At 50.5% G+C, this 27332-nt stretch overlaps 1 protein-coding gene across 1 annotated transcript; it reads right to left on the reverse strand.

Moving 5' to 3' along the window:
- DNAJC16 (DnaJ heat shock protein family (Hsp40) member C16) lies at positions 1-27332 on the reverse strand. Its single transcript, XM_032969813.2, has 17 exons — positions 27220-27332; positions 21507-21641; positions 19871-19937; positions 18986-19146; positions 16405-16568; positions 15092-15276; positions 13617-13721; positions 13130-13288; positions 11477-11607; positions 10840-11002; positions 9995-10180; positions 8762-8838; positions 8109-8189; positions 6907-6990; positions 5466-5624; positions 4462-4730; positions 1-2994 (listed from the first exon to the last, which is right to left on the reverse strand). Exons 5-17 carry the CDS (start codon positions 16490-16492, stop codon positions 2798-2800), a joined length of 1884 nt encoding a protein of 627 aa, XP_032825704.2. The 5' UTR covers positions 16493-16568; positions 18986-19146; positions 19871-19937; positions 21507-21641; positions 27220-27332; the 3' UTR covers positions 1-2797.

Genomic DNA, 27332 nt, shown 5'->3' on the forward strand with positions numbered 1-27332 from the left:
TTTCATTAAAACTTAAAAAAACCGCATCACTTTATTTACAGCCAGCGGTTTCATTACGGATGACACACGGTTTTTGGATCGACTCTTTTCCACAAGTGTAAAATGTACAATGTTAAATCACAGCAAACTTTGTTAGCAGACGAAACATCTACACCATGCACAAGGGATGAGTTGACTGGAGGCTTCAAGGACGATCGTGCATGGTGCTTCAAAGCGGTGTTATTGGGGCAGTAGCTATTCCAACGTAACTACCATTTGTGTTTAAAAATATATGTTGGATGCTTGAGATGCATTGACCGTAAAAGGGTGTTAGGGCAGTAGCAGTAGGTTAATAACGGGCTGCCGAGTTATTTTGTTCGATGTACCAGCTGAAAGTCACACGCACGCAGCAGTGAGGCAGGTTCACACGTTGCCGTGCCGACTATCCACCAAGAGTGAAACTGATGACGGCCGGAGCCACCTTAGGTAAAGGTGCAGCCCTACAATCGCGTACTTGCGCTCCTGCTGGCGGGAGGGCCTCCAATAATTGTCAATGCTCGCGCGACGTACCGATTAACTGCGGTTGATCAGTTTTACACTTCCGCTTGGAAAGAAACTTGCCCCGTTGTTTTCAACTGCCGCGTCGCGAAATCGAACCAGCGACCTCTGGATCGCCTCCGGCAGCATGCCTGGGGGGGGGGGGGGTTACCTCGCCGCCGCACGAATGTCAAATTTTCAGAATTTTGCAGTTAAAAGCGGCTCCGTGCAATTACTGCTTGGATCTAATGGCCACGCTAAGTTAGCCTCGGGCCTTTTGTGCATGGTGTAAGCGGTTCAACCACGTTTTACGTTATTCACGTTAAATAAATACCATATTTACCCATATACATTTATATTTTTCCGCATAAACATGAACACACACGAACACGTGACAACCTTCAAAGTGGATCGCAGGATGACAGTGGTCACTTGTATCTGCAGAACGCTAATGGGAAGACTTGCGCCTGTCATTTACGAGGCAGAAACCACTGCAGCTACTTTTCTACGATGCTTGTGCCCGTTCAATGTTTCCATGCTAACTGACCATATACCAACATAATTATTTTTTTACATCCAATTTGTATTTGCACACAATAATGCTGCACTAACAGGCTGCAGCTGGTGCAAGAACCATAACATAACACCACACCTGCCTAGTTCTCTATTAGCTGCCTAATAAGCCACGGACAAAGTACACAATTCTGCTTCTCACCTACCGAGCCCTTCGCAACGTTAGCCCTGCATACCTCTACTAACCCCATAAGCTTCTCCGTGGCATCCGAGATCCTCCGATTCTGGTGTTTGTTCCTCTTAGCCTTTAAAGAGGCCTAAAAGAGGCCACTACCCTGGTTGTAAGTCTAAACTAAAGACACAACTTGTTCTCTCTAACTTTCAATAAAAGTTGTAGTCCACCGCCACTGTGTAATTTTTTCACTTCATATCCCTGACCTCTATGTTTCTTCTCGTAATCTCCTGTTCAAGGGTAGTAGACTTGCCAATACATTTCTGGCTTTAGCCATTGCCACGACTGTTCTCATAATTCCCCAAAATGTTTACTTAAAAAGGGCATTTCATCGATAAAATGACTATGGATTAGAAAATGGTTTCCCTCTACCTTGCACCATTCTTAAGCAAGACAAGGTGAGCCGCTGAGTCGCCACCATCTCATACAAACTCACTCAAAACTACCCACCTGTTTGAACAGCCGCAGGTGACAAGACACTACATCGATTTCCCATTACAATGGACTGATGACAAACGTTTTGTCACTTGCGAGCGCCCTCGCAGTAACTGGCTTGCCGAGTGACGGCGCTTTTGGAATTGTCGCCGTGATTATTTGAACACAGATGCTCCGCAAAGGTACGCAAGGCCACTGCGCAGGTGAAGGGCCTCGGTGAAGGTGTCCCTTGGGAGCGTGGCTGCATCCCAAAGAGCCCCTATAATTGCGACAAACTTTGGTGCTCGTCTCGTGACGTGACTTTGCGTTCGTCTGCTCCTGGATTGCGACGAGATGTGAAAGTGGGACAGAGGAACGTCACCGACGCACATCGCAATCACGTTTTATATCCAGAAAATGACTGCGGCCTGGATACTTCCTCCGTGTACATCACGTTCCTCTGTCCCGTCGTACAACCGCCCCCCCCCCCTGCCCCCCATATCTACCCAGGGGCAGACAAGTTATGTCACGGGCACTCAACTGCTCCGTCATCTCCGTTTAACCTCTTCAACCACACGTCATAACCCCCCCCACATTTGTCCGCTCTGCCAGTCCTGGACCTGGCTTTCCCCTTCCCTTTCCCTCTCTTCCTCACACCAGTCTCCTCTCTTATTATTGATATTATTGCTCATTATTTGCCCATCCTTATAACTTCCTACAGCCTCTGTTGTTTTTGAAAAAATGTTCGGATGAATCAACATTTTTGCGGGCATTCCCTATAAATATGACCGAGAGTAGTAAATCCCTCTGCAGGAAAATCGTGAGACTCAAAAATTTCCTTATGATGACCGAGTGCGCCTTGTTCTACAAATTAAACACGCCCCGCCGTTTCAGTGGAGCATCTGGAGATGGCATGTATGCATGTTGAACTTCTTTCGCACCGTATGTGCCCAACCGTTGCTGATATGGACGTTAAATTTAAACGCACGCTGTATCGTGTAACGGTACTGTTAAAAAAAAAGATGGGAGACGACCACCGTGACGGAAATGTCTGCCAAAAACATTCACACGCTGACTTTAGAATTGAAAGACAAGAACGCTCGTTTGAAGTGTACTTCAAGACTACATGCCGGGCAAATTGGACACGTAGTGCCTGGGCAAGGTTCCTTCGAAGAGACGCTCCATCCACGTGTCCAGTCCGGTCAGTGCCCACTCCGGCCGGAATAAGCTGCCTGCGGAGATGCCTGCCGACTGCTCACGAGCAGATTTGTCGTTTCCGGGGTCAGACGACGATGCTGGAGAGGAGCGACGACGTTCATCTGCGGACACAGGCGGCGGTGTTGATTTTCCGTCGGTAAAACGTGTAACGCGCGCACGCGCGCGCGTGTGTGTGTGTGTGTGCGCGGCATCAAGCTGACCAACGTCACTTTTCGTCAGAGTGCTTTGGGAAGTGCCCTCTGCAATCACTGCATACATGGAACAGAGATCAGAGAGCTGGACGCCAAACTTAAGCAACATGTAAATGAGTTGTTTGTCGATGCAGAAGTCTGGAAGTGAACCTGTTAGGCAACTTTTGTAGATATGGTGAGGAAAAATTGTTTGCGCTTGGTAGGATATTTCTTTTGCTTTACCAGTTAAGGCCCACTGAGCTATAGAGCTATTTTTCAGAAGCGACCTGGCCACAGATTATAGCCCAATGAAGTGGCTTAATCGTGTGGAAATTTATAGCAGGCAAACACTCTAAATCCATATTGATTCTAAATGTGGAGGTAAAAACTGGAAGACCCAGAGAAAAATCCACACGACCACAAGGAGAACATGCAAACTCCAAATATACAGGCGTCAGGGTCGAGATCGAACCCACAACCTCCTGTATACTAGGCGAGGTAGTGGACATCTCGCCACCGTGGCACCCACATGTTACCGTGATGGGCACTAGAGTGGTATCCAAAAGTCTAGTGACCAAGGGGGAAGTCCTAGGAGAGAGGCCAGAATAAGAGAGGCATTTAGTTTGGACTTGAACAGGAGCAGGGAGTCAACAGCATGCATGGCTGGGGGAAGAGGGCAGCCAAGGAGTTTGAGTGACCGCCCACTGGGCGAAGGTCGACTGGGGGCTTCGACAGAAAGTCGTGTTTGCTGAAGCGTAGTGTGTGTGGAGGGGAGTAGAGTGAGATGAAAGGGGAAGAGATAGGAGAGAGTCTGGAGGGGACTAGAGTGAGATGAAAGGGGAGAGATAGGGGAGAGTCTGGAGGGGACTAGAGTGAGATGAAAGGGGAGAGATAGGGGAGTGTCTGGAGGGGACGAGAGTGAGATGAAAGGGGAGAGATAGGAGAGTGTCTGGAGGGGACGAGAGTGAGATGAAAGGGGAGAGATAGGGGAGAGTCTGGAGGGGACTAGAGTGAGATGAAAGGGGAGAGATAGGGGAGTGTCTGGAGGGGACTAGAGTGAGATGAAAGGGGAGAGATAGGGGAGTGTCTGGAGGGGACTAGAGTGAGATGAAAGGGGAGAGATAGGGGAGTGTCTGGAGGGGACTAGAGTGAGATGAAAGGGGAGAGGTAGGAGAGTGTCTGGAGGGACGAGAGTGAGATGAAAGGGGAGAGACAGGAGAGTGTCTGGAAGCGAAGTAGAGTGAGATGAAAGGGGAGAGAGACAGGAGAGTGGACGAAGGAGAGTAGAGACAAGAAGTTAAGAGGTAGGTAGAAGTAAGTCCACAGGAGATCCTGAAGACTTTGATGTACGTGAGCAGTGCATTGACCCCAAACTCTTAATTCACTGGATTAAGATACCTTTCAAAACTTTATTCATGACAGCAAAAGCCATCTTGTCATCGTCCGTGCTGGCCTGCTGCGATATCCTCGACTCCAGGTTTGAGCGCATGATGCAGAAGTACCGGCGGTGCGGATTGATGGCGATCACGCACACAGGCGCGTTCCTCAGCGTGATGTCGGCAGGGTCGCACCCTGGCAGGGACTCGCATCCCGCGGCAGAGAGAACCGCGTTCACCCAGTCGGCGTGCTTCTTCAGAGATACAAAGCCAAAGTGCAGGTAGCGGTTGCTAGGGTTGAAACACAAGACACAACGGAAGTAACGGTGAGAATTGCGCATTTGCAACCGTTTATAGTTTTGCAAGCGTCGATGTTTTGCATCTTCACGTGCGTGAAAAGCCATTTGAATTCAAGACGAGTAGGCATTTACAGTCCACAGTTGATTTTCAGGACAGATCGCCATAAGGATAATGTTCTGTCGTGCACCCTCAACCATCTGATACGGCCAGTGAATAACGAATTGGCGTATTCTGTTCAAGTGACAAACCTTACTAATTGGCTGTGACGGGTGGTTGTGTGGGTTTAACGACACATTTATATTTACGTGATTTAACCCCCCCCAAAAAAACCTATATAACCAATGAATAAAGTTGTCACTTGAACAAATGCTGCCAATGTATTACTGCTTCAGCACACCGGTGTGTCGACGAGACATTCACATGCATATAAAATTAAGTTTTGTATATACATGCAAACTATTTACACTAATGTTTGTGGCCCCCATTTGCAAAGAGTTAGGAGAATGACGCCTTGATATGGCTTTGTATGGCTTTCAACAGTGGTAGAGTCACGGGCGACTTCTATCTGCACACTTGCAAACGTACAAGAGCGGGTTATGAACGTTCCAACGGGAATGAATAAACAACTTTAAAATTCAGGCAGAATATGGAAGGACACTGGACTGTGTGTGGCGATGGTAGATTGCGTCACCGCTTGGAACTTTGAGGAGCGGTCCCAACACTCACCGGGAAAACGGTTTCATGATGGAGGCGAACACTGAGAGATAGTGATGCGGTGCCATGGCAACCAGTAGCACGGTCATGTGACCCGGACGAAGGCCACCCAAGTAGCTCGAGTAAAGGTCGCCCGTCAGCTCCGTGAGTTCCAAGTTCTCTCCGCCTGGCCTGCGCATCAACCGTCGCAGTGAGCGCTTAAACCAACAGGGGTAACAAAAGTAGCCGATCATCGTCCCGCAAAAAAATGGCACACGAGGAGCACAAATGTGCACATCGTACCTCAAACTTAAAACTGTACTGAAAAAATCATAACAAAAAACCTGTGCTCAATTGCTTTGAGATGCGATTCAACATCTCTCTGGCGTGTCCCCAAAGCAAACACAGAATTCAAGAGACGGCCGGGTGGTTCGGCAGTCCGAGTGCCGAGCTGGTACCGCTGCGATCTTGGGTTCGTATGCAGGTAGGCACCTGTGATTCAACTAAGTTGTCAGTCGTGGTGGAGTTAAATTGTCTCGGTCTGGTCACTATGCACACAACAAAAAACATTTATATCTGCATATAATTTGATTAAAGTCCAGCTCTCAGAAATCAACAATTATTGGGTTGACTATCATAAAACAAACTTTACTCTCAGTGGCAAAGTGCTGCCCCCAGCTATGCACATTGAACTTCTTTCGTGAAAGAAGTTCAACATACATATGTTGAGGAGTAGAGGGATGACGGAATGTCACACTCGCCTCGGGAGGAGTGTATTTGAGGGGGGACCGGTGACGTAGAAGGGGTCTTCGCCAGGAGCCGGGTTCGTGAGCAGTAGGGAAGTGGGGACCCAGGGTAGGGGATAAAAAGCTCCAGGCTAGGGGGGCTACTTCGCCCGGCTGGCCGAGTTGGATAATCCATCGGTCAGCGCAGTGGGAAGAGCCTGTTAGCCTGGGAGTCGTAGGGATTCCCAGTACCCTTTCCCCTGGGGAGATTTAGCTTACCCAATTCTTGTGTTAGCCCCTCCCAAAAAGCTAGGCGACAGCCCTTAATAAACTGTTGGCGTCAGCCCCGACAACATCTGCCTTCGTGTCGTCATTTAGAACACAACACATATATTGAAGGGCTCTCAGAAACAGCACTGCGATATCCGCTAATGTGATGGCTTGCACGCCGCGATAGGTCCGAGTGGATTTTTCTATCTCATGACACAATGTGGCAATAGTACAACTTTGACTGTTAACATAAGTGGGCTTGGCCAGGATGCATCGCTGGAAGGAATGGCAGCTGGTGGTCAAGACTAACAAAGGAGTGGCAGCCAAAGGCGGGAATGCGCCCAAGACAAAGCAGCTCTCGTGCAGAAGCTATCTTGACCATTTCATCACAAGACTTTGAGCGATGGTCATGCCTTGAGAAAGCCTTTATCCAGCAGCAAGTTGATCGTGTTGTCTAGACTACAGCTGTGGTAACTCACGGTGTGTGCGAGGAGGTTGCAGGCCGTGATGAACTCTGAGGGCTCTGCCTCCGTTCCCTCTCCCTGCCACTGCTGGGTGTGTCACTGAGATACGCACACAGAAAACACGGCGAACAAATAGACACAGAGACATGTGTACTATCATCCACGTGCGGCCTTTACAGCACAATGGGCAAATGCTGTTGGTGAGCACCCATTGTTGTCGGCAGAGTGCACGAAGGGGTCACGTGGTCAACACCACATCTGGCCGCCTTCGTCACCCCAGTGCTGATGTTTACACACCACGCCGAACCAAGTACTAATTTAACGCCGAGTCGACCTAGGGGAGGGCCCAAGACCGGTTCAGTCATTCACCACTGATGGTAACCGTTGTCAGGAATTACACGTAGGTATTTGCAGTTCATAGTGCTAACCACTACTGCTCCATGCAAACACACACGTGAAACATGTATGCGCAGAATCTTGAACATGTGGTCTGCTGGTCATGTGACATGGGTCGACTTACGTGTGTGAGAATCACTTGCAACTTATGCAAATTACGTACAACTGATATGCCTATGTTGCATTCATGCTGTAGTTCAAAAGATGTACAAATGGGACAAACTCTACCGCCCCTCTCCAACCCCTCCCTCACCCCCCTCCCTCCATGAAACATTACAAACGGTATGGCAAACGTAAAACCGAACAGAATCCATTCTTGAACCAAACCGTGACCCCGAATCGTGACCCCAAAACCGTGACCCCTAATCTTGACCCCCGAATTGTGACCCCAAAACAGTGACCCCGAATCGTGACGAAACATTGAATCGCTGGAGGAGTGAATCGTTAACAAAACTAAAATCAATTGGCGCTTTGTCCTCCGAGCGCACTGGCTCCCATTGGAGAAATGGGGAATTTCCAGAACTGGCCCAGGACCTCGGATCAAGGGTCAGTGGTTTACTAGAGCCTGCAGATGCACCGACACATTTCGTTAGTGAGCAGGCATTTTATTTGACCCTGAATGTCACGCGAAGCAGTGGAGGGGGGACAGCACTCTTCTGTGAGCATACAGTGACAGCAGTCATGCATGAATCAGGATATTTATTCATACTGGAGGAATCCGATGAGCTATAAAGCTCTTTATCACAGATGTCCAGTCGGACTATGCGGTGGCTTCCGTAAGGGTATTGACACAATGCGTGCCAAATGTGCTTGGCGAGTACCTGAAAGCATTGATGATGAAGGTTCCAAAAAGCACAAAGATAACAGAGAAGACGAGGGAGAGTACTGGCATGAGCTCCCGCCTAAATTGGGACAAAGCACACGCACACACGCACACACACACAACTTTACTTGCAAATGCATTTGACTCGTACATCCGTGTCTGTTTATACACGAGTACAATAATCGCACGTATCTAATTATTACATTTCTATAGAGTCGTTCGTGCAATCGCTGAGGAACCGCAGACAAGAGCTGGAAGGCTATCTATGAACAAGTTATCGGCCAATTCGGGACAGATCCCCATAAGGAAGTTTATAGATTTCAAGCCACAACTGGGTGAGCATTTCAAAAGGGATTTATGACCTGCAGAAATTGAGGCCTGTGGCTGCTGTGAATCTTGCTGTTTGTAAAATTTCCACAATTAAACAATGACCGTATATGGTTTATTTTCAGAATTTGATTGTTTTACAAAGCTTGAATGTTAATTAATACTTCCCCCCAAAACATATTTTTGTGAACATATTAATTTGACTGCCACCAAATTTCTTCCGAAACAAAACTCTTGACTTATGGCCTGTAGCTCGCTGCCGCAGATGTACCGACAATTATAAAGGAGTAGTTTTGCGTGTGAAATAAAAAAAATATCACCTACCATCGGATCAGACGCATTTCTGACCAAATTTCCGAAAGTGTATCTTCAAGTGCACGATACCAACGAACGATTATATTCTGAAAGGCAGCATGTGCACATGAACACAACGATCGTCGGTTAGCCTTACAGACCCATAAAGGACAAAGTGCTATGTGGGTTGAGCACCCATGAAGGATTGCACGGCACGCGTGATTACGCAATGCAACAACACCATGCATGTCCCGCTGACCTTTAACCTCTCTCTGGTGCCGGTGTGATCCCACCGTACAAGGTACACATTTAAAGGCCCAGTTCACCTTCAGGAGACCCCAGGACAGTTTCAGACGCCGCTAGGCCAATGTTGTGGAAGGGAGGGGAATCAAATGTTGGTGGCTGGGATCATTGTACTAACCACTCCTTCAGGACGTACACAAAGATACAGATGGTCCACCACGTACAGCCAATTACCCCCGCAGGGGTTAAGCCTTGTGTTTTGACTGCCGTGACTTGCGGAATTATCCGCATGTGTTTAGCGCATGAGAGTTGATGCAAATTCCTTCAATTATCTGCAATTTATCCCCCCCACCCAGCACCCCACGAAAATTCTTGGCTCTCCTAGCGGATTATACGTTGTGTGATTTTATTCCCCGAACCCCGTCCACATTACCAGGGAGAGTTCTGCTGTAGTTAATTTCATATCGTCATAGTCATGCTTTGTGATCATTGGTGGGTAGACCGCAGTAACCGTCACGGTTGATGATAGCCCTCGAGCATTAGTTAACTAGAATAAAATAAAAAAAATCAACACTGATGCATCACACTGGTGCACACATCCAAACAAAACATACATCCACACTCACCAGAACCCACACACAAAAGACAAATATCCCCCCGTATAGACATTAACAGACTGTTGGGGCAAGTGCTGTTACAAAGGAGCACCTTTGAAGGCTGGCACTGCACGAGGGCTTGGGTGGCCAGCACCATGCCCGGTCGCCTTTGTCTCCCTAGTTGCAATGTTTACACACCGCACCAGGTACTCATTTGGATCGACCTAGGGGAGGCGCAGGACCGGTTGAAATAATCGTCACTGGTGTTTGCCATGATCGAGAATCGAACTCGGGTCACCGGGTTCGTAGCGCAGCGCGGTAACCTCTACTACAACTACAGCCCCCCACGACAGCCCCAAACAACGCCGACAGACACACACAGCCTTTCCACAAATACAGTATGAGCAAGGAACACCGCACATACCGGAGTGTTCTCGTCGTGTAGACGTGGCAACGTGGCCAAGTAAGGGAGCTTTTTCATTCCTCTGCCGACGATGTCATCGACGCGTTCCAGCAAGAAGTGCACATCCCATTCCAGGCCCTTCCAGTGGTCGGCCACCAGCTCGCAAGCAGCCCTGCCAGACGGACTCTCTCGCCAAACGGCAATTACCTGGCAGGCGAGGCGAGAGAGAGTAGCGCAGAACGTGAAATAAAATTGAACGGCGTAGTAGCCGCGAAGAATTAATTACACCTGGGCACCAGTTTATACTGGTGTGGCTATTTTGTCAATCCACTGCTGGATGGATGAGGGGCCCTAACCACGCCGTGTGGGTCACCGGGAGTTTTTCTGACGATCCCCCGTCACGGTGCTGAGTGCGGGTTGGGGACGGCATTTAGCAAAGATGTGAGAGCGCGGTACAGTACAACTAAAATCTGCTGGCAACGTGGCCCCGGTCAAGCTACAAGCATCAAACCGTATTCACGAGCATCGATTATTTACAACGCCAGTGACACGAGATCCGTTACATTTCGGCTGATGGGGGAGTTACCATCAGGGTACAAACAAGACGATATCGGGACTACTGCGCTGCAGGCCCAATGCTCTGACGTCAATGCACCAGGGGCTTCATCAACCCGCACCGAGCTGCGTGGTGAACGACAGTGGCGCTGTAGGAGGGCTTCGTCCACAGCAGCGGATCGACAAAGGAGCTACGCATCATTGTGTTTGAGTATTGGCGTGTTCGCGTGTGTGCGAGTGCGCACGCGTTCATGTGTGCGAATGTTCGCCTGTGCGCGTGTTCGAATGTGCGTGTGTGCAAGTGTGCGTACGCTGTTCTCCCCGGTTGCGCCCACGGCGTTGGCGAGCGCCCTCGTGAAGTCGGCCTGCGTGTCCCGCGACACGTGGGTAAACTGCGCCTTGGCCTGCATGGAGGCTGCATTCAGAAGCCCAGAGATGAGCGCCAAGTCTTCCGACACCAGAACCACGCACGGCCTAGAGGAGAGGGACGCATTCGTTAACTTCCGTCGAGAGAAAACGAACACAGCTGATTTTTTTTAAAACGCTTTCAAGTTAAGGTAGAAAGCGCAATTTCATTTAGCTACGTTTGCTTGTCCGTCTGTAAAAAGGGGGTTACACAGTAACTCTTATAAAGACGATCCAATATAATTTAAACTTGTAGTGTGAAGTTGCAATAAAAAAACTGCACCAAAAGGATGGATTTGGCGTGCATGTTTATACATGTGGAGGGAAAAACCAGAGGACCCGGAGAAAAATCCACGCAACCACGGAGAGACATGCACATTCAAAAAATATAAGCGTTAGGGTCGGGATTGAACCCACGTCCTCTGGTACACCGGGCGAGGGAGATAACGTCTCACCACCGTGGCGCCCTATACATATATACATGTAACGTGCCAATAATCTTCAACGTGTGTGTGGTCACATCTCCCAGTGCTAAGGAGGCACCTGTTCTGCTGGTAGGCTCCTCGAGCAGGGCACAGCTCCTCAAAGACCTTCTGACTGGTCAGTCGGGGAACCACCAAGAACTTGTTCCTCGAGATGATTTCATCCAGAGCTTCCCTGTTGATGTCTTTCGTCTGAAAAAGGGGAAGGTTCATAATTCAGGTGCAGCCCTGCAATTGCCTGCTCACGCCACTGCTCAGATCCCTCAACTAAAGGGAGCTCTGCGGGGTGCTTGGCCTCCTCTTTCGCACGTTGGCCAGACATCTCGGAATGTGTGGGAGGACCAACGCTTGGCCCCACGAATGTGAAAACACCCCACACCGTCCTGTCAAACCCAATGGTTTCAAATGTGTGGCGGCCCTTGCACTGACGTCTTAACGGTGAAAGTGGCCCCCTTCTAAAAATGTCAGAAGAACACTGGTTCGGAGTATTTGTCTGCGAGAAATTTCCACGTGATAAGCCTCTTCGTTGATCTATCATTTGTGCCTAGATCGCTTCTGAAAAAGAGCTACGTAGCTCAGTGGGCCTTAGCTGGTAAAATAAAAATTGTTTTTTAGTTTAAGGTTTTTAGATGGATTATCGCATCGCAGGACCACAAGAGATGGCGGCGGTGTGAGGGGAGTGCCTTCATCCAGCAGTGGATCGATCATGCCTGATGATGAAAATTGATGATGCTGATGCTGATGAATAGTAAAATGTTAACACAAACTCGTCGAATCGGGACACCTTAGTGATCAGCCTGGAGATGTACTGCATGGAAGGAGCGCTGCGAGTAATCAATGAAGACAACGGCAATGATGACAATGACGACAACGACGACGATGATGATGATGATAACGATGACGACGATGAAGATGATAACGATGACGACGACGACGATAAAGATGACAATGATGACGACGACGATGAAGACGATGACAATGATGATGACGACGACGATGAAGACGATGACAACGATGACGACGACGACGATGAAGATGATGACAACGATGATGACGACGATGAAGATGATGACAACGATGACGACGACGATGAAGATGACGACAACGATGAAGATGATGACAACCATGACGACGACGATGAAGATGATGACAACGATGAAGATGATGACAACGACGATGAAGATGATGACAATGATGACGACGACAATGAAGACGATGACAACGATGACGACGACGACGATGAAGACGATGACAACGATGACGACGACGACAATGAAGATGATGACAACGATGACGACGACGACGATGAAGATGATGACAACGATGACGACGATGAAGATGATAACGATGATGACAACGACAATAAAGATGATGACGACGACGATTAAGACGATGACAACGATGACGATGACAACAATGAAGATGATGACAACGATGACGACGACGACGATGAAGATGAGGACAACGATGACGATGACGACAACGATGAAGATGATGACAACGATGACGACGATAAAGATGATGACGATGAAGACAATGACAACGATGACGACGACGACGATGACAACGATGACGACGACGAAGATGATGACAACGATGACGACGACGACGATAAAGATGATGACAACAACGACGACGATGACAACGATGACGACGACGAAGATGATGACGACAAAGATGATGACAACGATGACGACGAAGGGAGCGGCGAGACCTGCAGGATGTCGGCGGGCTCCACGGGGCTCTCTTTGAAGAGCAGCAGCGTCGGGGAGAACGCGTTCACCCCAAAGCGGCGCAGAGTCTCCCTGTGGTGTCCCCCGGAGCCGGAGGCGAACCCGAACCGCACGTGGTCCTGGTACGCGAATGCCGTGAGCTGGCGGGAGAGGCATAGTCCGTTCGGTCACTGGCAACACCCGACTAGCCCTGGCATTCAAATCCGCGGTTGTACTGTCGTACGGCTCTCTCCCATGAGTTTTTTTCGGGCCAAATTGCATTGTTGTTTAAAATCACGATGTTCGACGTTTCACTGAATAAGCTCTTGGCACACATTGCGGGGGGGGGGGCGCGAAACGTAGAACGTCACGCGGAACAACACGTGGTTTCAAGCTGACAAGCAAAAAAACGCAGCGGGAAAAACGTCGCGAAGGCCACAATCAACACGGGTGCTGGTGTGTGCGCTGCACGGTGTAAACGTGGCCCACCTTGTAAAGCAGGGACGGTGTCGTGCGTGCGGAGAAGAGCAGAGCGCGCGGCTTGCTGTCACTCACGGCACCCTGCAGGAACGGCTCGATTGAGTCGGCGTCAACCTGTGGGGTAGTGAACGATACGAACGTAGAGAAGGGTGAGTGGGGATCGGGGCGGGGGCCATCACGACGAGGGATGATGGCCCGGCGGCTCGGCACTCAGCGACGTGGAGTGGCGGACGGAGGAGCGCGACGCGCCCGGCAGGAGGCCCAACGCGGAGACGGCGTGATGAAATCATGTCGCGTGCAGGAGCTAGACCAGCGGTAGGCAACCCCAGACGAGTCGGTGGGCCGCAAGAGCGGCCCCTCCTTTGCCTCGGTGGGACGCAAGCTTGACATCTTGCTTGTGCACTAATCATGACCTCACACGACATCCTAGACTGCCGTTCTTCATTGCAAGGCCCACGAGCCACTGGCGGCCCCTGGTGGTCCCTAACGCGTGGCTCCTGACAATACACGAATGTGAAAACACCCCTTGCAGGCGGTGTGGCGGTCCTAACACTGATGTCTTATCAGCAAAACACTGCCATAGACGTACTGCCATCGGGCCACCACAAGGGGTTCCACGGGATGCGTGCAGACCGCTGGCCGCAGGTTGCCCATTACTAAACTACATGGATTGCTGTGTAGACCACATACACCCACCCACCCAACCAACCCACCCCACCCACCCCAACCAAACCCACCCCACCCACCCCAACCCATCCCACCCACCCCAACCCACCCACCTCAACCCAACCCACCCACCCCAACCCACCCCAACTCAACCCACCCACCCAACCAAAACCACCCACCCCACCTCACCCAACCCACCCACCCCACCTCACCCAACCCACCCACCCCAACCCAACCTAACCCACCCCAACCCAACCCACCCACCCCAACCCAACCCACCCACCCCAACCCAACCCACCCACCCCAACCCAACCCACCCACCCCAACCCAACCCACCCACCCCAACCCAACCCACCCCAACCCAACCCACCCACCCCAACCCAACCCACCCACCCCAACCCAACCCACCCACCCCAACCCAACCCACCCACCCCGACCCAACCCACCCACCCCGACCCAACCCACCCACCCCGACCCAACCCACCCACCCCGACCCAACCCACCCACCCAACCCAAACCACCCAACCCACCCACCCCAACCACCCAACCCACCCTACCCGAACCAAACCACCCACCCCAACCCAACCCACCCACCCAACCCAACTCAAACCACCAAACCCACCCACCCCACCCAACCCACCCAACCCACCCACCCACCCCACCCCACCCAACCCACCCACCCCAACCCAAACCACCCAACCCAACCCAAACCACCCAACCCAACCCAAACCACCCAACCCACCCACCCCACCCAACCCACCCACCCTACCCAAACCACCCAACCCACCCACCCCACCCGAACCAACCAACCCACCTACCGTCTGCACGAGCTGGGACGGCAGCAGCGAGTCGAGGTAAGAGAGCAGCGCGTCGCGGGAGAGCGTCCCAGAGAACACGTGGCTCTTCCCCGACAGGACCGCGACCACGGCGGGGACCGTGCGCACGCCCAGCCTCATCACCAGGCGCGCATCCACGTCCCCGTCAACCATGCCCACGCCCACGCCTGCAAGAGCGAGCGAGCCACACAAAAGCGTTCTCGTGCAGCACGGCGGGGTCTCGGAGAGATCCAATTGGGTGAAGCGGGTCAACCCTTTTCTCGTTCCGAGACGTCGGCCGGTTGCAGGGTCTGGGTCCCTTGTACACCGCTGAATTCTCGGAATGTGCAAGCAGTTCGGTATTGATTTTATTTAGAGAGGCGTAGCGCCGCTGTTTTTAAAGCCATTGTTGCTCACCGCAGAGAACTGTAGCACCACGACCGCACTCTATGATAGCTGGCGCCAAACTGTGCCACAGGCCCTCCCGCGTGGCCTTTTCCTTCTGATTCCGTTCCGATGATGTACGCGTCCATCATCGAAACAGTCCTCTATATATTTTAGGTGTTTTCGGCTAATTCCTTAGTGTTTACACATCTGGGAGTGTAACCAGAGCACCTGGAGAAAATGCACGTGTCATGATGTTTGCTGTTATCAGAAGGTGTCATACCTTGGCTTGCCAGGAGAAGCCAGTACAGCAAAGATGTGAACGATACCTGTTCGGTTTGTGTGGGTTACAGCATTTCCCCCTAACATGCATGGGTTTTCTTCCGGTGCTCCGGTTTACTCCCATATGTAAATACTCATTGATTGGACGATAACGCGTTTAAATATACGGAGGACAGCAGAGCCCTGCAATTGTTGGCAAGGGCTCCCACTCGTCTGTGGTTCCTCGCGCATCCGGAGTCGTTATCTCTCCACGAGATTGAGCAATTACTGTGCGTCGCATTATCAGTTATTATTATTAACTTCTGGGATGCCCGACGCTGACACCCGTATATTTTGAGTTTGCATATCCCCCCTCTGGTCGCGTGGATTTGTCTCTGGGTACTCCAGTTTTTCCCTCCACTTTTATAAACATGCGTTTAGATTATTAGGCTACTATCAATTTCCACATGATGAGCCACTTTGTTGAGCTATCATTTGTGATGACCAGGTAGCTTCTGAAAAAGAGCTATATAGCCCAGTGTGGCCTTACTTGGTAATATAAAAATATAGTGTAATAGTTGAGTTTATTATCATCAACAACAATCAAGAACCCGAAGCCATCAGGATCCCTAACCCAGGAAACCCACGAATGGGAATCCACTCTGCCTTACCATAGCCAAGCAGCGTCGGAGCCGTGCTCCTCCACATGGGCAGCATTTGTCGGCAGGCGAGGCAGGCTCGTGACGTCACACGCAGCATGAAAGGCCGCTGGGAGCTCGCCTTGAGCAGCCTTCCCTCGTACGCGCGCCATCCGACCTGCTCCTCTCCGTCCAGCCTGCTCCCGGGCGACACGACGCATCGCTCAAACCCATTCAATATTTACAACGAAAGTGAAAATTTGAAAAAAATCAACAATTTTGAGCAGTACGTGGGCCGTGAGCAACACGTGAGCCCCGCAGAGAGACAGCCAACCCCGAAGCATTGCCCTCCTATTCCATGCAACTGTTGCTTCTATGAAGTAAGGTCAGCTGAAGACCGCTCAAGTTGTGGCGAGGTTAACAATCGAAGCCTCATTAAGGGACCCACGCCGCTGCTCCGCACGGCCTTGGGTCTGCCAAGAAAACTGTGGTGGCTCCTCCGTCAAGCGCTGCAGAACAGCGACTACTCACTGCTGCTGCTGTTGCTGCTGGTGTTGTGCACGGCTCTTGCAAGCGTGGGATGCTAAAGATGAACCCCACAGTGCCGGTGACCACGGCTACCAGAACCTCACTATGGACCACATCGCTGGTGACAACTGCATCGTTCTACTTAGCCTGCTCTCCGGCGGACTGCACAGCGCTTGTTGCGCAACTCCCAAAGCTATAATCACATGGCTTACAAACTTAAACCTGCACTTATAATTTACACGTAACTTTACCACGTGCTAGAAGAATGATTGCGAATGGTAAAATACGGTTTCAGGAGCTAAATGCCAATGTCGAGGCCTGCTACTCGCCACAACGAGGAGGGTTCAGGAGAGAGAGTTTGTGTCATATTCTTGGTTCTTTCGGTAAAGTCACGTAGAAGGGAAACAATAAAATAAAAAAACAATATTTTTATTATTTTATTGTTTCCCTTCTACGTGACTTTACCGAAAGAACCAAGAATATGAATCCCTGCAGTCACGAAAGCTTTAAATCAAAATTTAGAGTTTGTGTCGTTTTGCTGTTCCTCCTCCGTTAAAGAAGCACAGACTACAGTGGGTTTACCATGTGGTCCATAGTTTGGGTTGTTGCATGGCCACAACTGCACTACCGTTGCTCGTCTTTCATTTCCTATTTAGGAAGGAGGCGTGCGCAATGACCTGTTGATGTTCTGAACCCTGCAGCTGGCACGCATGATGCTACGCTGCCGTAGCTGTGAAGGCAGCACCACTGCACCGATCATGAAGCCCTCCAGCCAGGGAGGGTTACCAGACAACAGACGTGAGATGCTGGCAGCAACCACGCCAGACAGTAGTTCATGTTAGCCTACCTCCCTCTGCCAATCTACTGTTGGATTAAGGCCTTCTAATGTCATGCCTGTCATGCCGTGCTGGCTGACCATTCTTCACCATGCTGGTTAGCGCGGGATGATGAAGGGTAAAAGGGGTGGGGGGGTGGGGGGATAGAGCAGGACTGGATTAAATATAATTCTTCACCAATCTTAGCCATGCCTGAGATTCAAACTTAGGTTGCCGGGTTTTCTGAGCATTGCGCTAACCACTGCGCCGCCGCTCCGTTCAATGCAATCATCACAAGCGGCCAATCGCAAAGCGGGTCGGACTCTGATGTCACCGCGCCACCGGGAGGGATGCGTCGGCTCCACCTCTTGTTGCACGTCATTGGCTGGGCAGTAACTACCAGTACCGCCCACTCCGGTCTCACTCAGTAAGCCCTTAGGGGCCGTCCATACATGACGTCATGCGATTTTGGACGATTTTTTACCCCCCCCCCCTTCGTCACACGGCATCACAAAAAGTCAGACCCCCCCTCAAATATGACGTCACAAAGCTCTGCCCCCCAGTAAAATTTAAAGTAAAAAAACAAGGTAAATTCTTAGCCTACCTATATGAACTGCAATTTCATAGAAAGTTTTTTCAGGAAACAATCCTATCTGCTATAAAAAAAACTTTTAACATGCATTGAACATCGTATCGTGGTAACAATAAAATGAAATCGCTAAAGCTACGTATCATATACATGCATTGAACGTATCGTAACGTATCATATTGTACTGTACTCACCAACAATTCTGTCCGTCGTCTGCATACTTGAACGATGTTAGGGTTGTTGATGGCTACATTAACTTAGTTGTCGGAAGAGGAGGATGGCGATGATAAAGTTACAGTATCGTACCTCGTACGCTGCTGCGTTTACCTGCCGCGCGAAATTTTAAATATTTTACAATTTTGACATATGGCTATCGTAAGATTGAAATATCGTAAGTCGGACCATCGTAAGTCGGGAAATACCTGTATTTAAAAGTCTATTCAATTAAGTAGAACGTGTTGTCTATATTTATTTAAAGTTGCGCATTTTTACGTGACGTCAAATTTCCCAAACACCCCCCCCTCGTTACACATCGTCACAAATGTCTGACCCCCCCCCCCCATGTGCGTGACGTCATTTATGGACGGCCCCTTACGTATACTTTTGCCTCGATAATGCCTACTAGTCATATTGTGCGCCGATGCCACAGCATTCATCACCGGGAACTGGTGCCCCCACTGACCTCTCATCCTCTTGGAAGAAGGAGCTGAAGTAGGGATGTGCGAAGAAGGAGGAGAACGGGTCGTGATGATGGAAGTGGCCGCCCTGCTGGAACTGAGCCCCTCCGCCATGCTGGCTGCCAAACCGGTCGTACTGTGAACGCTTCTCCTCATTGGAGAGGACCTGCAAACAATCACCAAACCGGTCGTACTGTGAGCACTTCTACTCATTGGAGAGGACCTGCAAACAATCACCAAACCGGTCATACTGAGAGCACTTCTACTCATTGGAGAGGACCTGCAAACAGTCACCAAACCGGTCGTACTGTGAACGCTTCTACTCATTGGAGAGGACCTGCAAACAATCAAAGCAGCCGTGACAGAACGCCATCTTCTCCGTATGGCTCGTGTGACTAAACTAAAAATTAACATTTTTTATTTTATCAGGTAAGGCCCACTGGTATGCAGGAGGTCGTGGGTTCGATCCCGACCCTGTCCGCCTGTATATTCCCATGGTCGCGTGGATTTTTGTCAGGTTTTTCTCTCCACGGTGAGACTCATCGTGCGTTTACAGTGTTTAGCTGCTGTAAATTCCACATAGTAAGCCACTTCGTTGAGCTATCATTTTGTGGACCGGTGGCTTCTGAAAAAGAGCTACATAGCTCAGTGGGGCATCACCTGGTAAAATAAAAATAGTTTTAGTTTTCAATCCATTGACTGATTCGGCACGCTTGGCTACGGACCTCTGAACTTTAACCCCAAACTTTGCACAATTTCACGCTCCCCTCCTCCCCCCCTCAGCATCATTAGCCAATTCAGACCCTGCTTTTTAAATCTTATCTGTTTATGTCGTGCGGCCCTTCGGCATCCCTGCGTCACTGGTGGAAATGTGCGTACGTCCCTCTCACCTCGTAGGCTTTAGTGATCTCCACAAACCGGTCTTCCGCATTCGGATCCCGGTTCTTGTCTGGATGCCTGTAAATAGACGTACAATCATACGCCCGATTTACGTCTCGCCCTTTTTATTTCATTTCGCAAATACGTCGTCAATTCATTAATACCGCTACCCAATTTGCATCGCCCCAACCACACACCTATACGTCACCAACAGCATCGTCCGACCATTCTGGTATCCATCGCCTCAGCCTTCACCGCCACCTACCCTGTACAAGCGACCTGGCCACAAATGATAGCTGAACGAAGTGGCACATTGTTGAATTTTTATAGCAGCCAAATACTCCAAACGCATGTTCCTAAATGTGGAGGGAAAAACCAGAGGACCGGGATAAAAGCCATGCCACCATGGGGAGAACAAGCAAACTCCAAATATACAGCAGGCATCAGGGTCGGGATCGAACCCAAAACCTCCTGTACACCAGGCGAGGTAGTTAACATCTCTACAGGAAGAGAGACACGCAAACTCCAAATATACAGCAGGCGTCAGGGTTGGGATCGAACCCAAAACCTCCTGTACACCAGGCGAGGTAGTTAACATCTCTACAGGGAGAGAGAAACGCAAACTCCAAATATACAGCAGGCGTCAGGGTCGGGATCGAACGCACGACCTCCTGTACACCAGGCGAGGTAGTTAACATCTCTACAGGGAGAGAGACACGCAAACTCCAAATATACAGCAGGCGTCAGGGTCGGGATCGAACCCAAAACCTCCTGTACACCAGGCGAGGTTGTTAACATCTCTACAGGGAGAGAGACACGCAAACTCCAAATATACAGCAGGCGTCAGGGTCGGGATCGAACCCAAAACCTCCCGTACACCAGGCGAGGTAGTTAACATCTCTACAGGGAGAGAGAAACGCAAACTCCAAATATACAGCAGGTGTCAGGGTCGGGATCGAACCCACGACCTCCTGGAAACCAGGCGAGGTAGTTAACATCTCTACAGGGAGAGAGAGAAATACGCAAACTCCAAATATACAGCAGGCATGGGATCGAACCCAAAACCTCCTGTACACCAGGCGAGGTAGTTAACATCTCTACAGGGAGAGAGAGAAACACGCAAACTCCAAATATACAGCAGGCGTCAGGGTCGGGATCGAACCCAAGACCTCCTGTACACCAGGCGAGGTAGTTAACATCTCGGCACGGCGGTCTCGCCACTGTGGTACTGTGAGGGATGGTTATCGCGCCGGACTTGCAATCCAGAGGACACCAGTTCGATTAAATCGCCCGCCACGGCAGTGGAAAAAATTACACAAAATTATCAAATGCCCATCACACCTCTGTCCCCACAGCAGTACAAATGGGTGCACCCCACAGTTTGTCGATTGGCAGGCCATGTGTGGCGAGTAGGCTGAACGCGAAGGCATCATATCCCCTGCAGAGGGACACGACAGAGCTCCCTCTAGTGGAGGGCCTTCCACCAACAGTGGGGCGAGAGCAATAAATTGCAGGGCTGCACCTTTATCTCTTCAACTGTAACTTCGCATCCAACCTTCTAGCTGTGCTACGCTTGGCTATGTATCCGGTCACAGGGTGCTGCCGAATCGGCCCCGTCTCGGTGCCGCTGCTGGCTCCGGTGCGTACCACTCGCGGGCGAGCGCCTTGTAAGCCTTCTTGATGTCGCTCTGGGGTGCGGAGCGAGCCACCCCCAGGACGGCGTACGGGTCAAAGTCCAGGCCAGAGGCCCAGGGCAGAAGGCACAGGAATATCCACACGAGCCTACACACACACACACACAGACATTTATATACCAATATGTCTGAGTAAGGATGGTTTTGTATGATGTATGCACGAGAAATATGGACACTGATGAAATAAAAGGAATAGAATCTCAAAAGTGACCAAAGGAGCGTGGAGAGATGCGTGCTTGAGATTACACATTGAGACAGCAAGAGGCACACACGCATTAGAGAACACAGAGGTTGAAGACATCATGCTGACTTTTAATATGCTCCCACATCTATACTTTCCGCCATCACCAACCCGCACAATCCAGCGTGATGAAGTATGGTCAAACAGCACCCATCATCTGCGACCTGTACGGCATGGGGGAGGGCCCTCATCCAGCATTTGGAATTGATGAAAACAGTGGCCCCGTGTGTAAATACTGCACTTTCCAGTGCAATGCAATTCTGCTTCAGCCGCATAGGAGATCCCAGTGGTCCTCTGCACTGAACAGGCCGTGCGTAATGCTGAGCTCAGCGACGATCCTGCACTGATGAGTGAGGTTTGTGTGAAGATCACTGTGAGCAGTGAGTGGACTGCTGTGGAAGAGCGCTGCAGGCCCGGCGGCATAACATGGTTGGCAGGTCACCCTGGTGCAAATAATTTAACGCGGGTGGGAGAGGGCCTGCAGAATTCAATTTCCTCGCCCTCTTCGTAGCCTGACGCCCAAGTCCCTTCGCTTTGCCCGTGGGCCCCGGTGCAGTTGCACCGCCTGCACCCTCGATATCTACGCCACACGGTCCCCTATGTTCGTCTATAGCTCCCATGCCAGTCTATAGTTGTATTTATGGGTCCAAGTGGTATAGGGTGGTTGACATGGGCGCTGGTGTAACAAATGGGACCCATCCCCTGTCAAATTCCGCCCCTCCCACCACCCCAAATACGCCCCTGTCGTGGCTTGGCACCTGGACCAGCCCCCCCTATGTCCCCTGGCGCAGTTGCACCGCCTTCACACTGGGTAGCTCCAGCACTGCTGCAGGCAGCCACGCAGGAGGTGCAAATTCCTGCTGGAGTAAGGCGCAAATTTCTGGCATCTATTCGGAGAGATGAGCCGAGTTGGCGGACACGGTCGCCTGCTTCGTACCAACGCGTTCACCGCACCAGCTGCTACTTAATTACCAGGCTATATTTAACGTTTCACAATTTGTTGAATGTTGTTTCAACCGAGTACCCCCTTGCCTGACCCAACATGGCTCTGAGAAATAAATGTATGAAAATGTAAAATCAATAATGTAAGCATATTAAGCACAATGAGTGCGACAGACTAAGGGCACATTTTAAAATCACCTCACGTACCCCCTTGGACATCAGGGGTCCGCGTACCCCTGATTGAGAACCCCTGTCCCACGGTGTACAGATACCGTGATGAGAAGCATTGCCCAACTTATTCTGCGTCCTTGCTATGCATGTATGTACTGTAGTCTTTATTTGTGACCAGGTGCCAACCCACTGAAACAAGTCTCCTGTTCAAGCGAAAAGTGGATTAAAGAAATAAACAATAACCGGCACAACAAACACCATCTTGATCTGCAGCTGCATTTAGACACGAGGTCCACATGTACGGCTTTTGTCGATCCACTGCTGGATGAGGGCCTTTCCACGCCGTTGATGTCGGAAGGGGGGAATATTTCACCCAAGCTTCACAACGCCGGTCAGATTTGATTGATTCAAAGGCAGGGAGCATAGAAGTGCAGTACAACCACCGATGTTGCTCCGCTGCCCTCTGCTGCACAAGGTTGCTTCGTAAGCGTTGAATACCTGTTTTTACACGGTGGTCGCCCATCCAAGCACTGTAAAGGGTCAAATCATAGAGCCACACTCGGACACCCGATACATTATGAGGGTTCAGTGTGAATCACTGAGGCTCATAGAGCCAGACTCAGGCTCATTCCATAGGGATCGGTGTGAATCACTGAGGCTCATAGAGCCAGACTAAGGCTCCTTCCATAGGGATCGGTGTGAATCACTGAGGCTCATAGAGCCAGACTCAGGCTCCTCCCATAAGGTTCGGTGTTAATCACTGAGCCTCAGAGCCAGACTCAGGCTCATTCCATAGGGTTCAGTGTGAATCACTGAGGCTCACAGAGCCAGACTAAGGCTCCTGCCATAGGGTTCGGTGTGAATCACTGAGGCTCACAGAGCCAGACTCAGGCTCCTGCCATAGGGATCGGTGTGAATCACTGAGGCTCATAGAGCCAGACTAAGGCTCCTTCCATAGGGATCGGTGTGAATCACTGAGGCTCATAGAGCCAGACTTAGGCTCCTGCCATAGGGTTCGGTGTGAGTTACTGAGGATCATAGAGCCAGACTCAAGCGCCTTCCATAGGGATCGGTGTGACTCACTGAGGCTCACAGAGCCAGAATAAGGCTCATTCCATAGGGTTCAGTGTGAATCACTGAGGCTCACAGAGCCAGACTCGGGCTCATTCGATAGGATTCAGTATTAATCACTGAGGCTCACAGAGCCAGACTCAGGCTCCTTCCACAGGGTTCAGTGTGAATCACTGAGGCTCACAGAGCCAGACTGAGGCTCATTCCATAGGGTTCAGTGTTAATCACTGAGGCTCAGAGCCAGACTAAGGCTCCTTCCATAGGGTTCAGTGTTAATCACTGAGGCTCACAGAGCCAGACTAAGGCTCATTCCGTAGGGTTCAGTGTTAATCACTGAGGCTCACAGAGCCAGACTCGGGCTCATTCGATAGGATTCAGTATTAATCACTGAGGCTCACAGAGCCAGAATCAGGCTCCTTCCACAGGGTTCAGTGTGAATCACTGAGGCTCACAGAGCCAGACTGAGGCTCATTCCATAGGGTTCAGTGTTAATCACTGAGGCTCAGAGCCAGACTAAGGCTCCTTCCATAGGGTTCAGTGTTAATCACTGAGGCTCACAGAGCCAGACTAAGGCTCATTCCGTAGGGTTCAGTGTTAATCACTGAGGCTCACAGAGCCAGACTCCGGCTCATTCCGTAGGGTTCAGTGTTAATCACTGAGGCTCACAGAGCCAGACTAAGGCTCCTTCTATATGGTTCAGTGTGAATCACTGAGGCTCACAGAGCCAGACTCAGGCTCATTCCATAGGGTTCAGTGTTAATCACCGAGGCTCACAGAGCCAGACTAAGGCTCCTTCTATAGGGTTCAGTGTGAATCACTGAGGCTCACAGAGCCAGACTAAGGCTCCTTCTATAGGGTTCAGTGTGAAACACTGAGGCTCACAGAGCCAGACTCAGGCTCATTCCATAGGGTTCAGTGTTAATCACTGAGGCTCACAGAGCCAGACTCAGGCTCCTTCCATAGGGTTCAGTGTTAATCACTGAGGCTCATACAGCCAGACTAAGGCTCATTCCATAGGGTTCAGTGTGAATCACTGAGGCTCACAGAGCCAGACTCGGGCTCATTCCATAGGGTTCATTGTGAATCACTGAGGTTCACAGAGCCAGACTAAGGCTCATTCCATAGGGTTCAGTGTGAATCACTGAGGCTCACAGAGCCAGACTAAGGCTCATTCCATAGGGTTCAGTGTGAATCACTGAGGCTCACAGAGCCAGACTAAGGCTCCTTCCACAGGGTTCAGTGTGAATCACTGAGGCTCACAGAGCCAGACTAAGGCTCCTTCCACAGGGTTCAGTGTTAATCACTGAGGCTCACAGACCCAGATTAAGGCTCATTCCATAGGGTTCAGTGTTAATCACTGAGGCTCACAGACCCAGATTAAGGCTCATTCCATAGGGTTCAGTGTGAATCACTGAGGCTCATAGAGCCAAACTAAGGCTCATTCCATAGGGTTCAGTGTTAATCACTGAGGCTCACAGAGCCAGACTAAGGCACGCTTAGGCTTCTCAGGATTCTGTTATAAACACACGCGTTTAAAGAGAGGGCAGAGCCGACAGTAGCCGCCTGGTTATATTGATATAATGGTAACAACTAGCAAAAACAATAATAACATCAAGGTTCATATGTTGCTAAGGTTTAATTATTATCATCACTGACAACCACCCACATCGACAACAAAAAATCCAATCGCTTGCGCCACCCCCCGCTCATCGCGAGCCTTCGTCTCTGCCTCGGCCCTTCGCTGCGAGCCACTTCGTTATCTCGGGCTCGGCGTGACAGGCGCAGGGAGGACGAAGAGGGGAGAGAGAAGAGGAGAGAGAGAGGAGCGAGAATCCTCACCTCATCACCACCATCGCCGCCTTCTCCACCACCCCCCCGCCCCGCCCTTTAGATCGTCACGTGACCCGCCCCACGTGCCACGAGCGGGGTGGGTGTCAGACCAGAGGGGAAGTTAAATGACATTCGTTCGTCCCACGGTCTGCCCGCTGCTGGACGATGCGCGCGTGTTGAACTTCGTTCGCGCCGTACGTAGCCGAACCGGTTCATTTGACCGCACGTCGTCACCTTGCTTAGTTTAGGGGCCGTCCATAAATGACGTCACGCGATTTTTGACGATTTTTGACCCCCCATCGTCACACCGCGTCACAAAAAGTCAGACCCCCCTCCTCAAATATGACGTCACAAAGCTCTGCCCCCCCCCCCCAAAAAATATATAAAACATGCTTCAAATCGCTTTAAACTATTGTCATTGTAGTGCGTATTTAATGTGGCGCTGCACTCTGATGTCTATATTTATTTAAAGACGACCTGCTCGTCAGTTTTGATGTAGTTTATTCACCAAAGTTCTGTACCTGACACCATCGCAATCATTGAAGACTTGGTTCTTCAAGGACTAAACACTGAGGTACCCCCCCCCCCTGGTGAGACACTGCTTAACCAATACATACTTCACTTGGAATGGAACTTTCTACAAACAAACTGAGGGCACCCCAATGGGCTCCCCCTTATCTCCGGTTGTAGCCAACATTTTCATGGATAAATTTGAGACTGACGCCATCCAGACTGCCACTCTGCGCCCAACCTTATGGAAGAGGTACGTGGATGACACTTTTGTCATCTGGCCACATGGCCGGCCTGCTCTAGACCAATTGCTCGACCACATCAATTCCATACACCCAGCCATCAGATTTACCATGGAAGTTGAAAAAGATGGCAAGCTACCTTTTTTGGATGTCCTAATAAAAAAAGAGACCTGATGGTTCAATGAGCCACTCTGTCTACAGGAAAGCTACCCATACGGATGCTTACCTGAAACCGGATTCCCACCACCATCCATCCCAGCAGAATGCCCTCATCAAGACTCTGCACCATAGAGCCCAATGCATATCCGACCAGGAACACATAGCCAGTGAACTCAAGCACGTACACCAAGCTCTTAAGGCTAATGGTTATCCGACTACACAATTCGCAAAGCTATCACTCCAACCATGAAGAAGGACCCTCTTGAGGAGCCTTTCAAAACCAACACTTTACCCTACATTGCGGGGATCACAAAAAAAGATCTCCAAAATCTTGAATAAACACAAGATCCAGGTCCGATTCAACACATTACATAAAATCCGTGATCTGGTTCCGTCTGTAAAAGATGTGATTCCGGACATACAGTACCCTGGCGTCTACAAACCAAGTTGCCTCTGTGGTAGTAGTTATGTGGGGGCTGCTGCCCCTCATCTCCTCTCACCCTTCCTCCTCCACTTCTTCCCTCCTCGTTGCTGCCGTTCGCAGCTCCGAGCTCGCTGCCTCCACGCGGCTCCTATGAGACACGTCTCTTGGCTGGCTCTCGACCACCTCGGG

Source organism: Petromyzon marinus, chromosome 42 (genome assembly GCF_048934315.1).
Source record: "Petromyzon marinus isolate PM22_M1 ecotype Great Lakes invasive population chromosome 42, UKy_Petmar_22M1.pri1.0, whole genome shotgun sequence".
Classification (NCBI taxonomy): domain Eukaryota; kingdom Metazoa; phylum Chordata; class Hyperoartia; order Petromyzontiformes; family Petromyzontidae; genus Petromyzon; species Petromyzon marinus.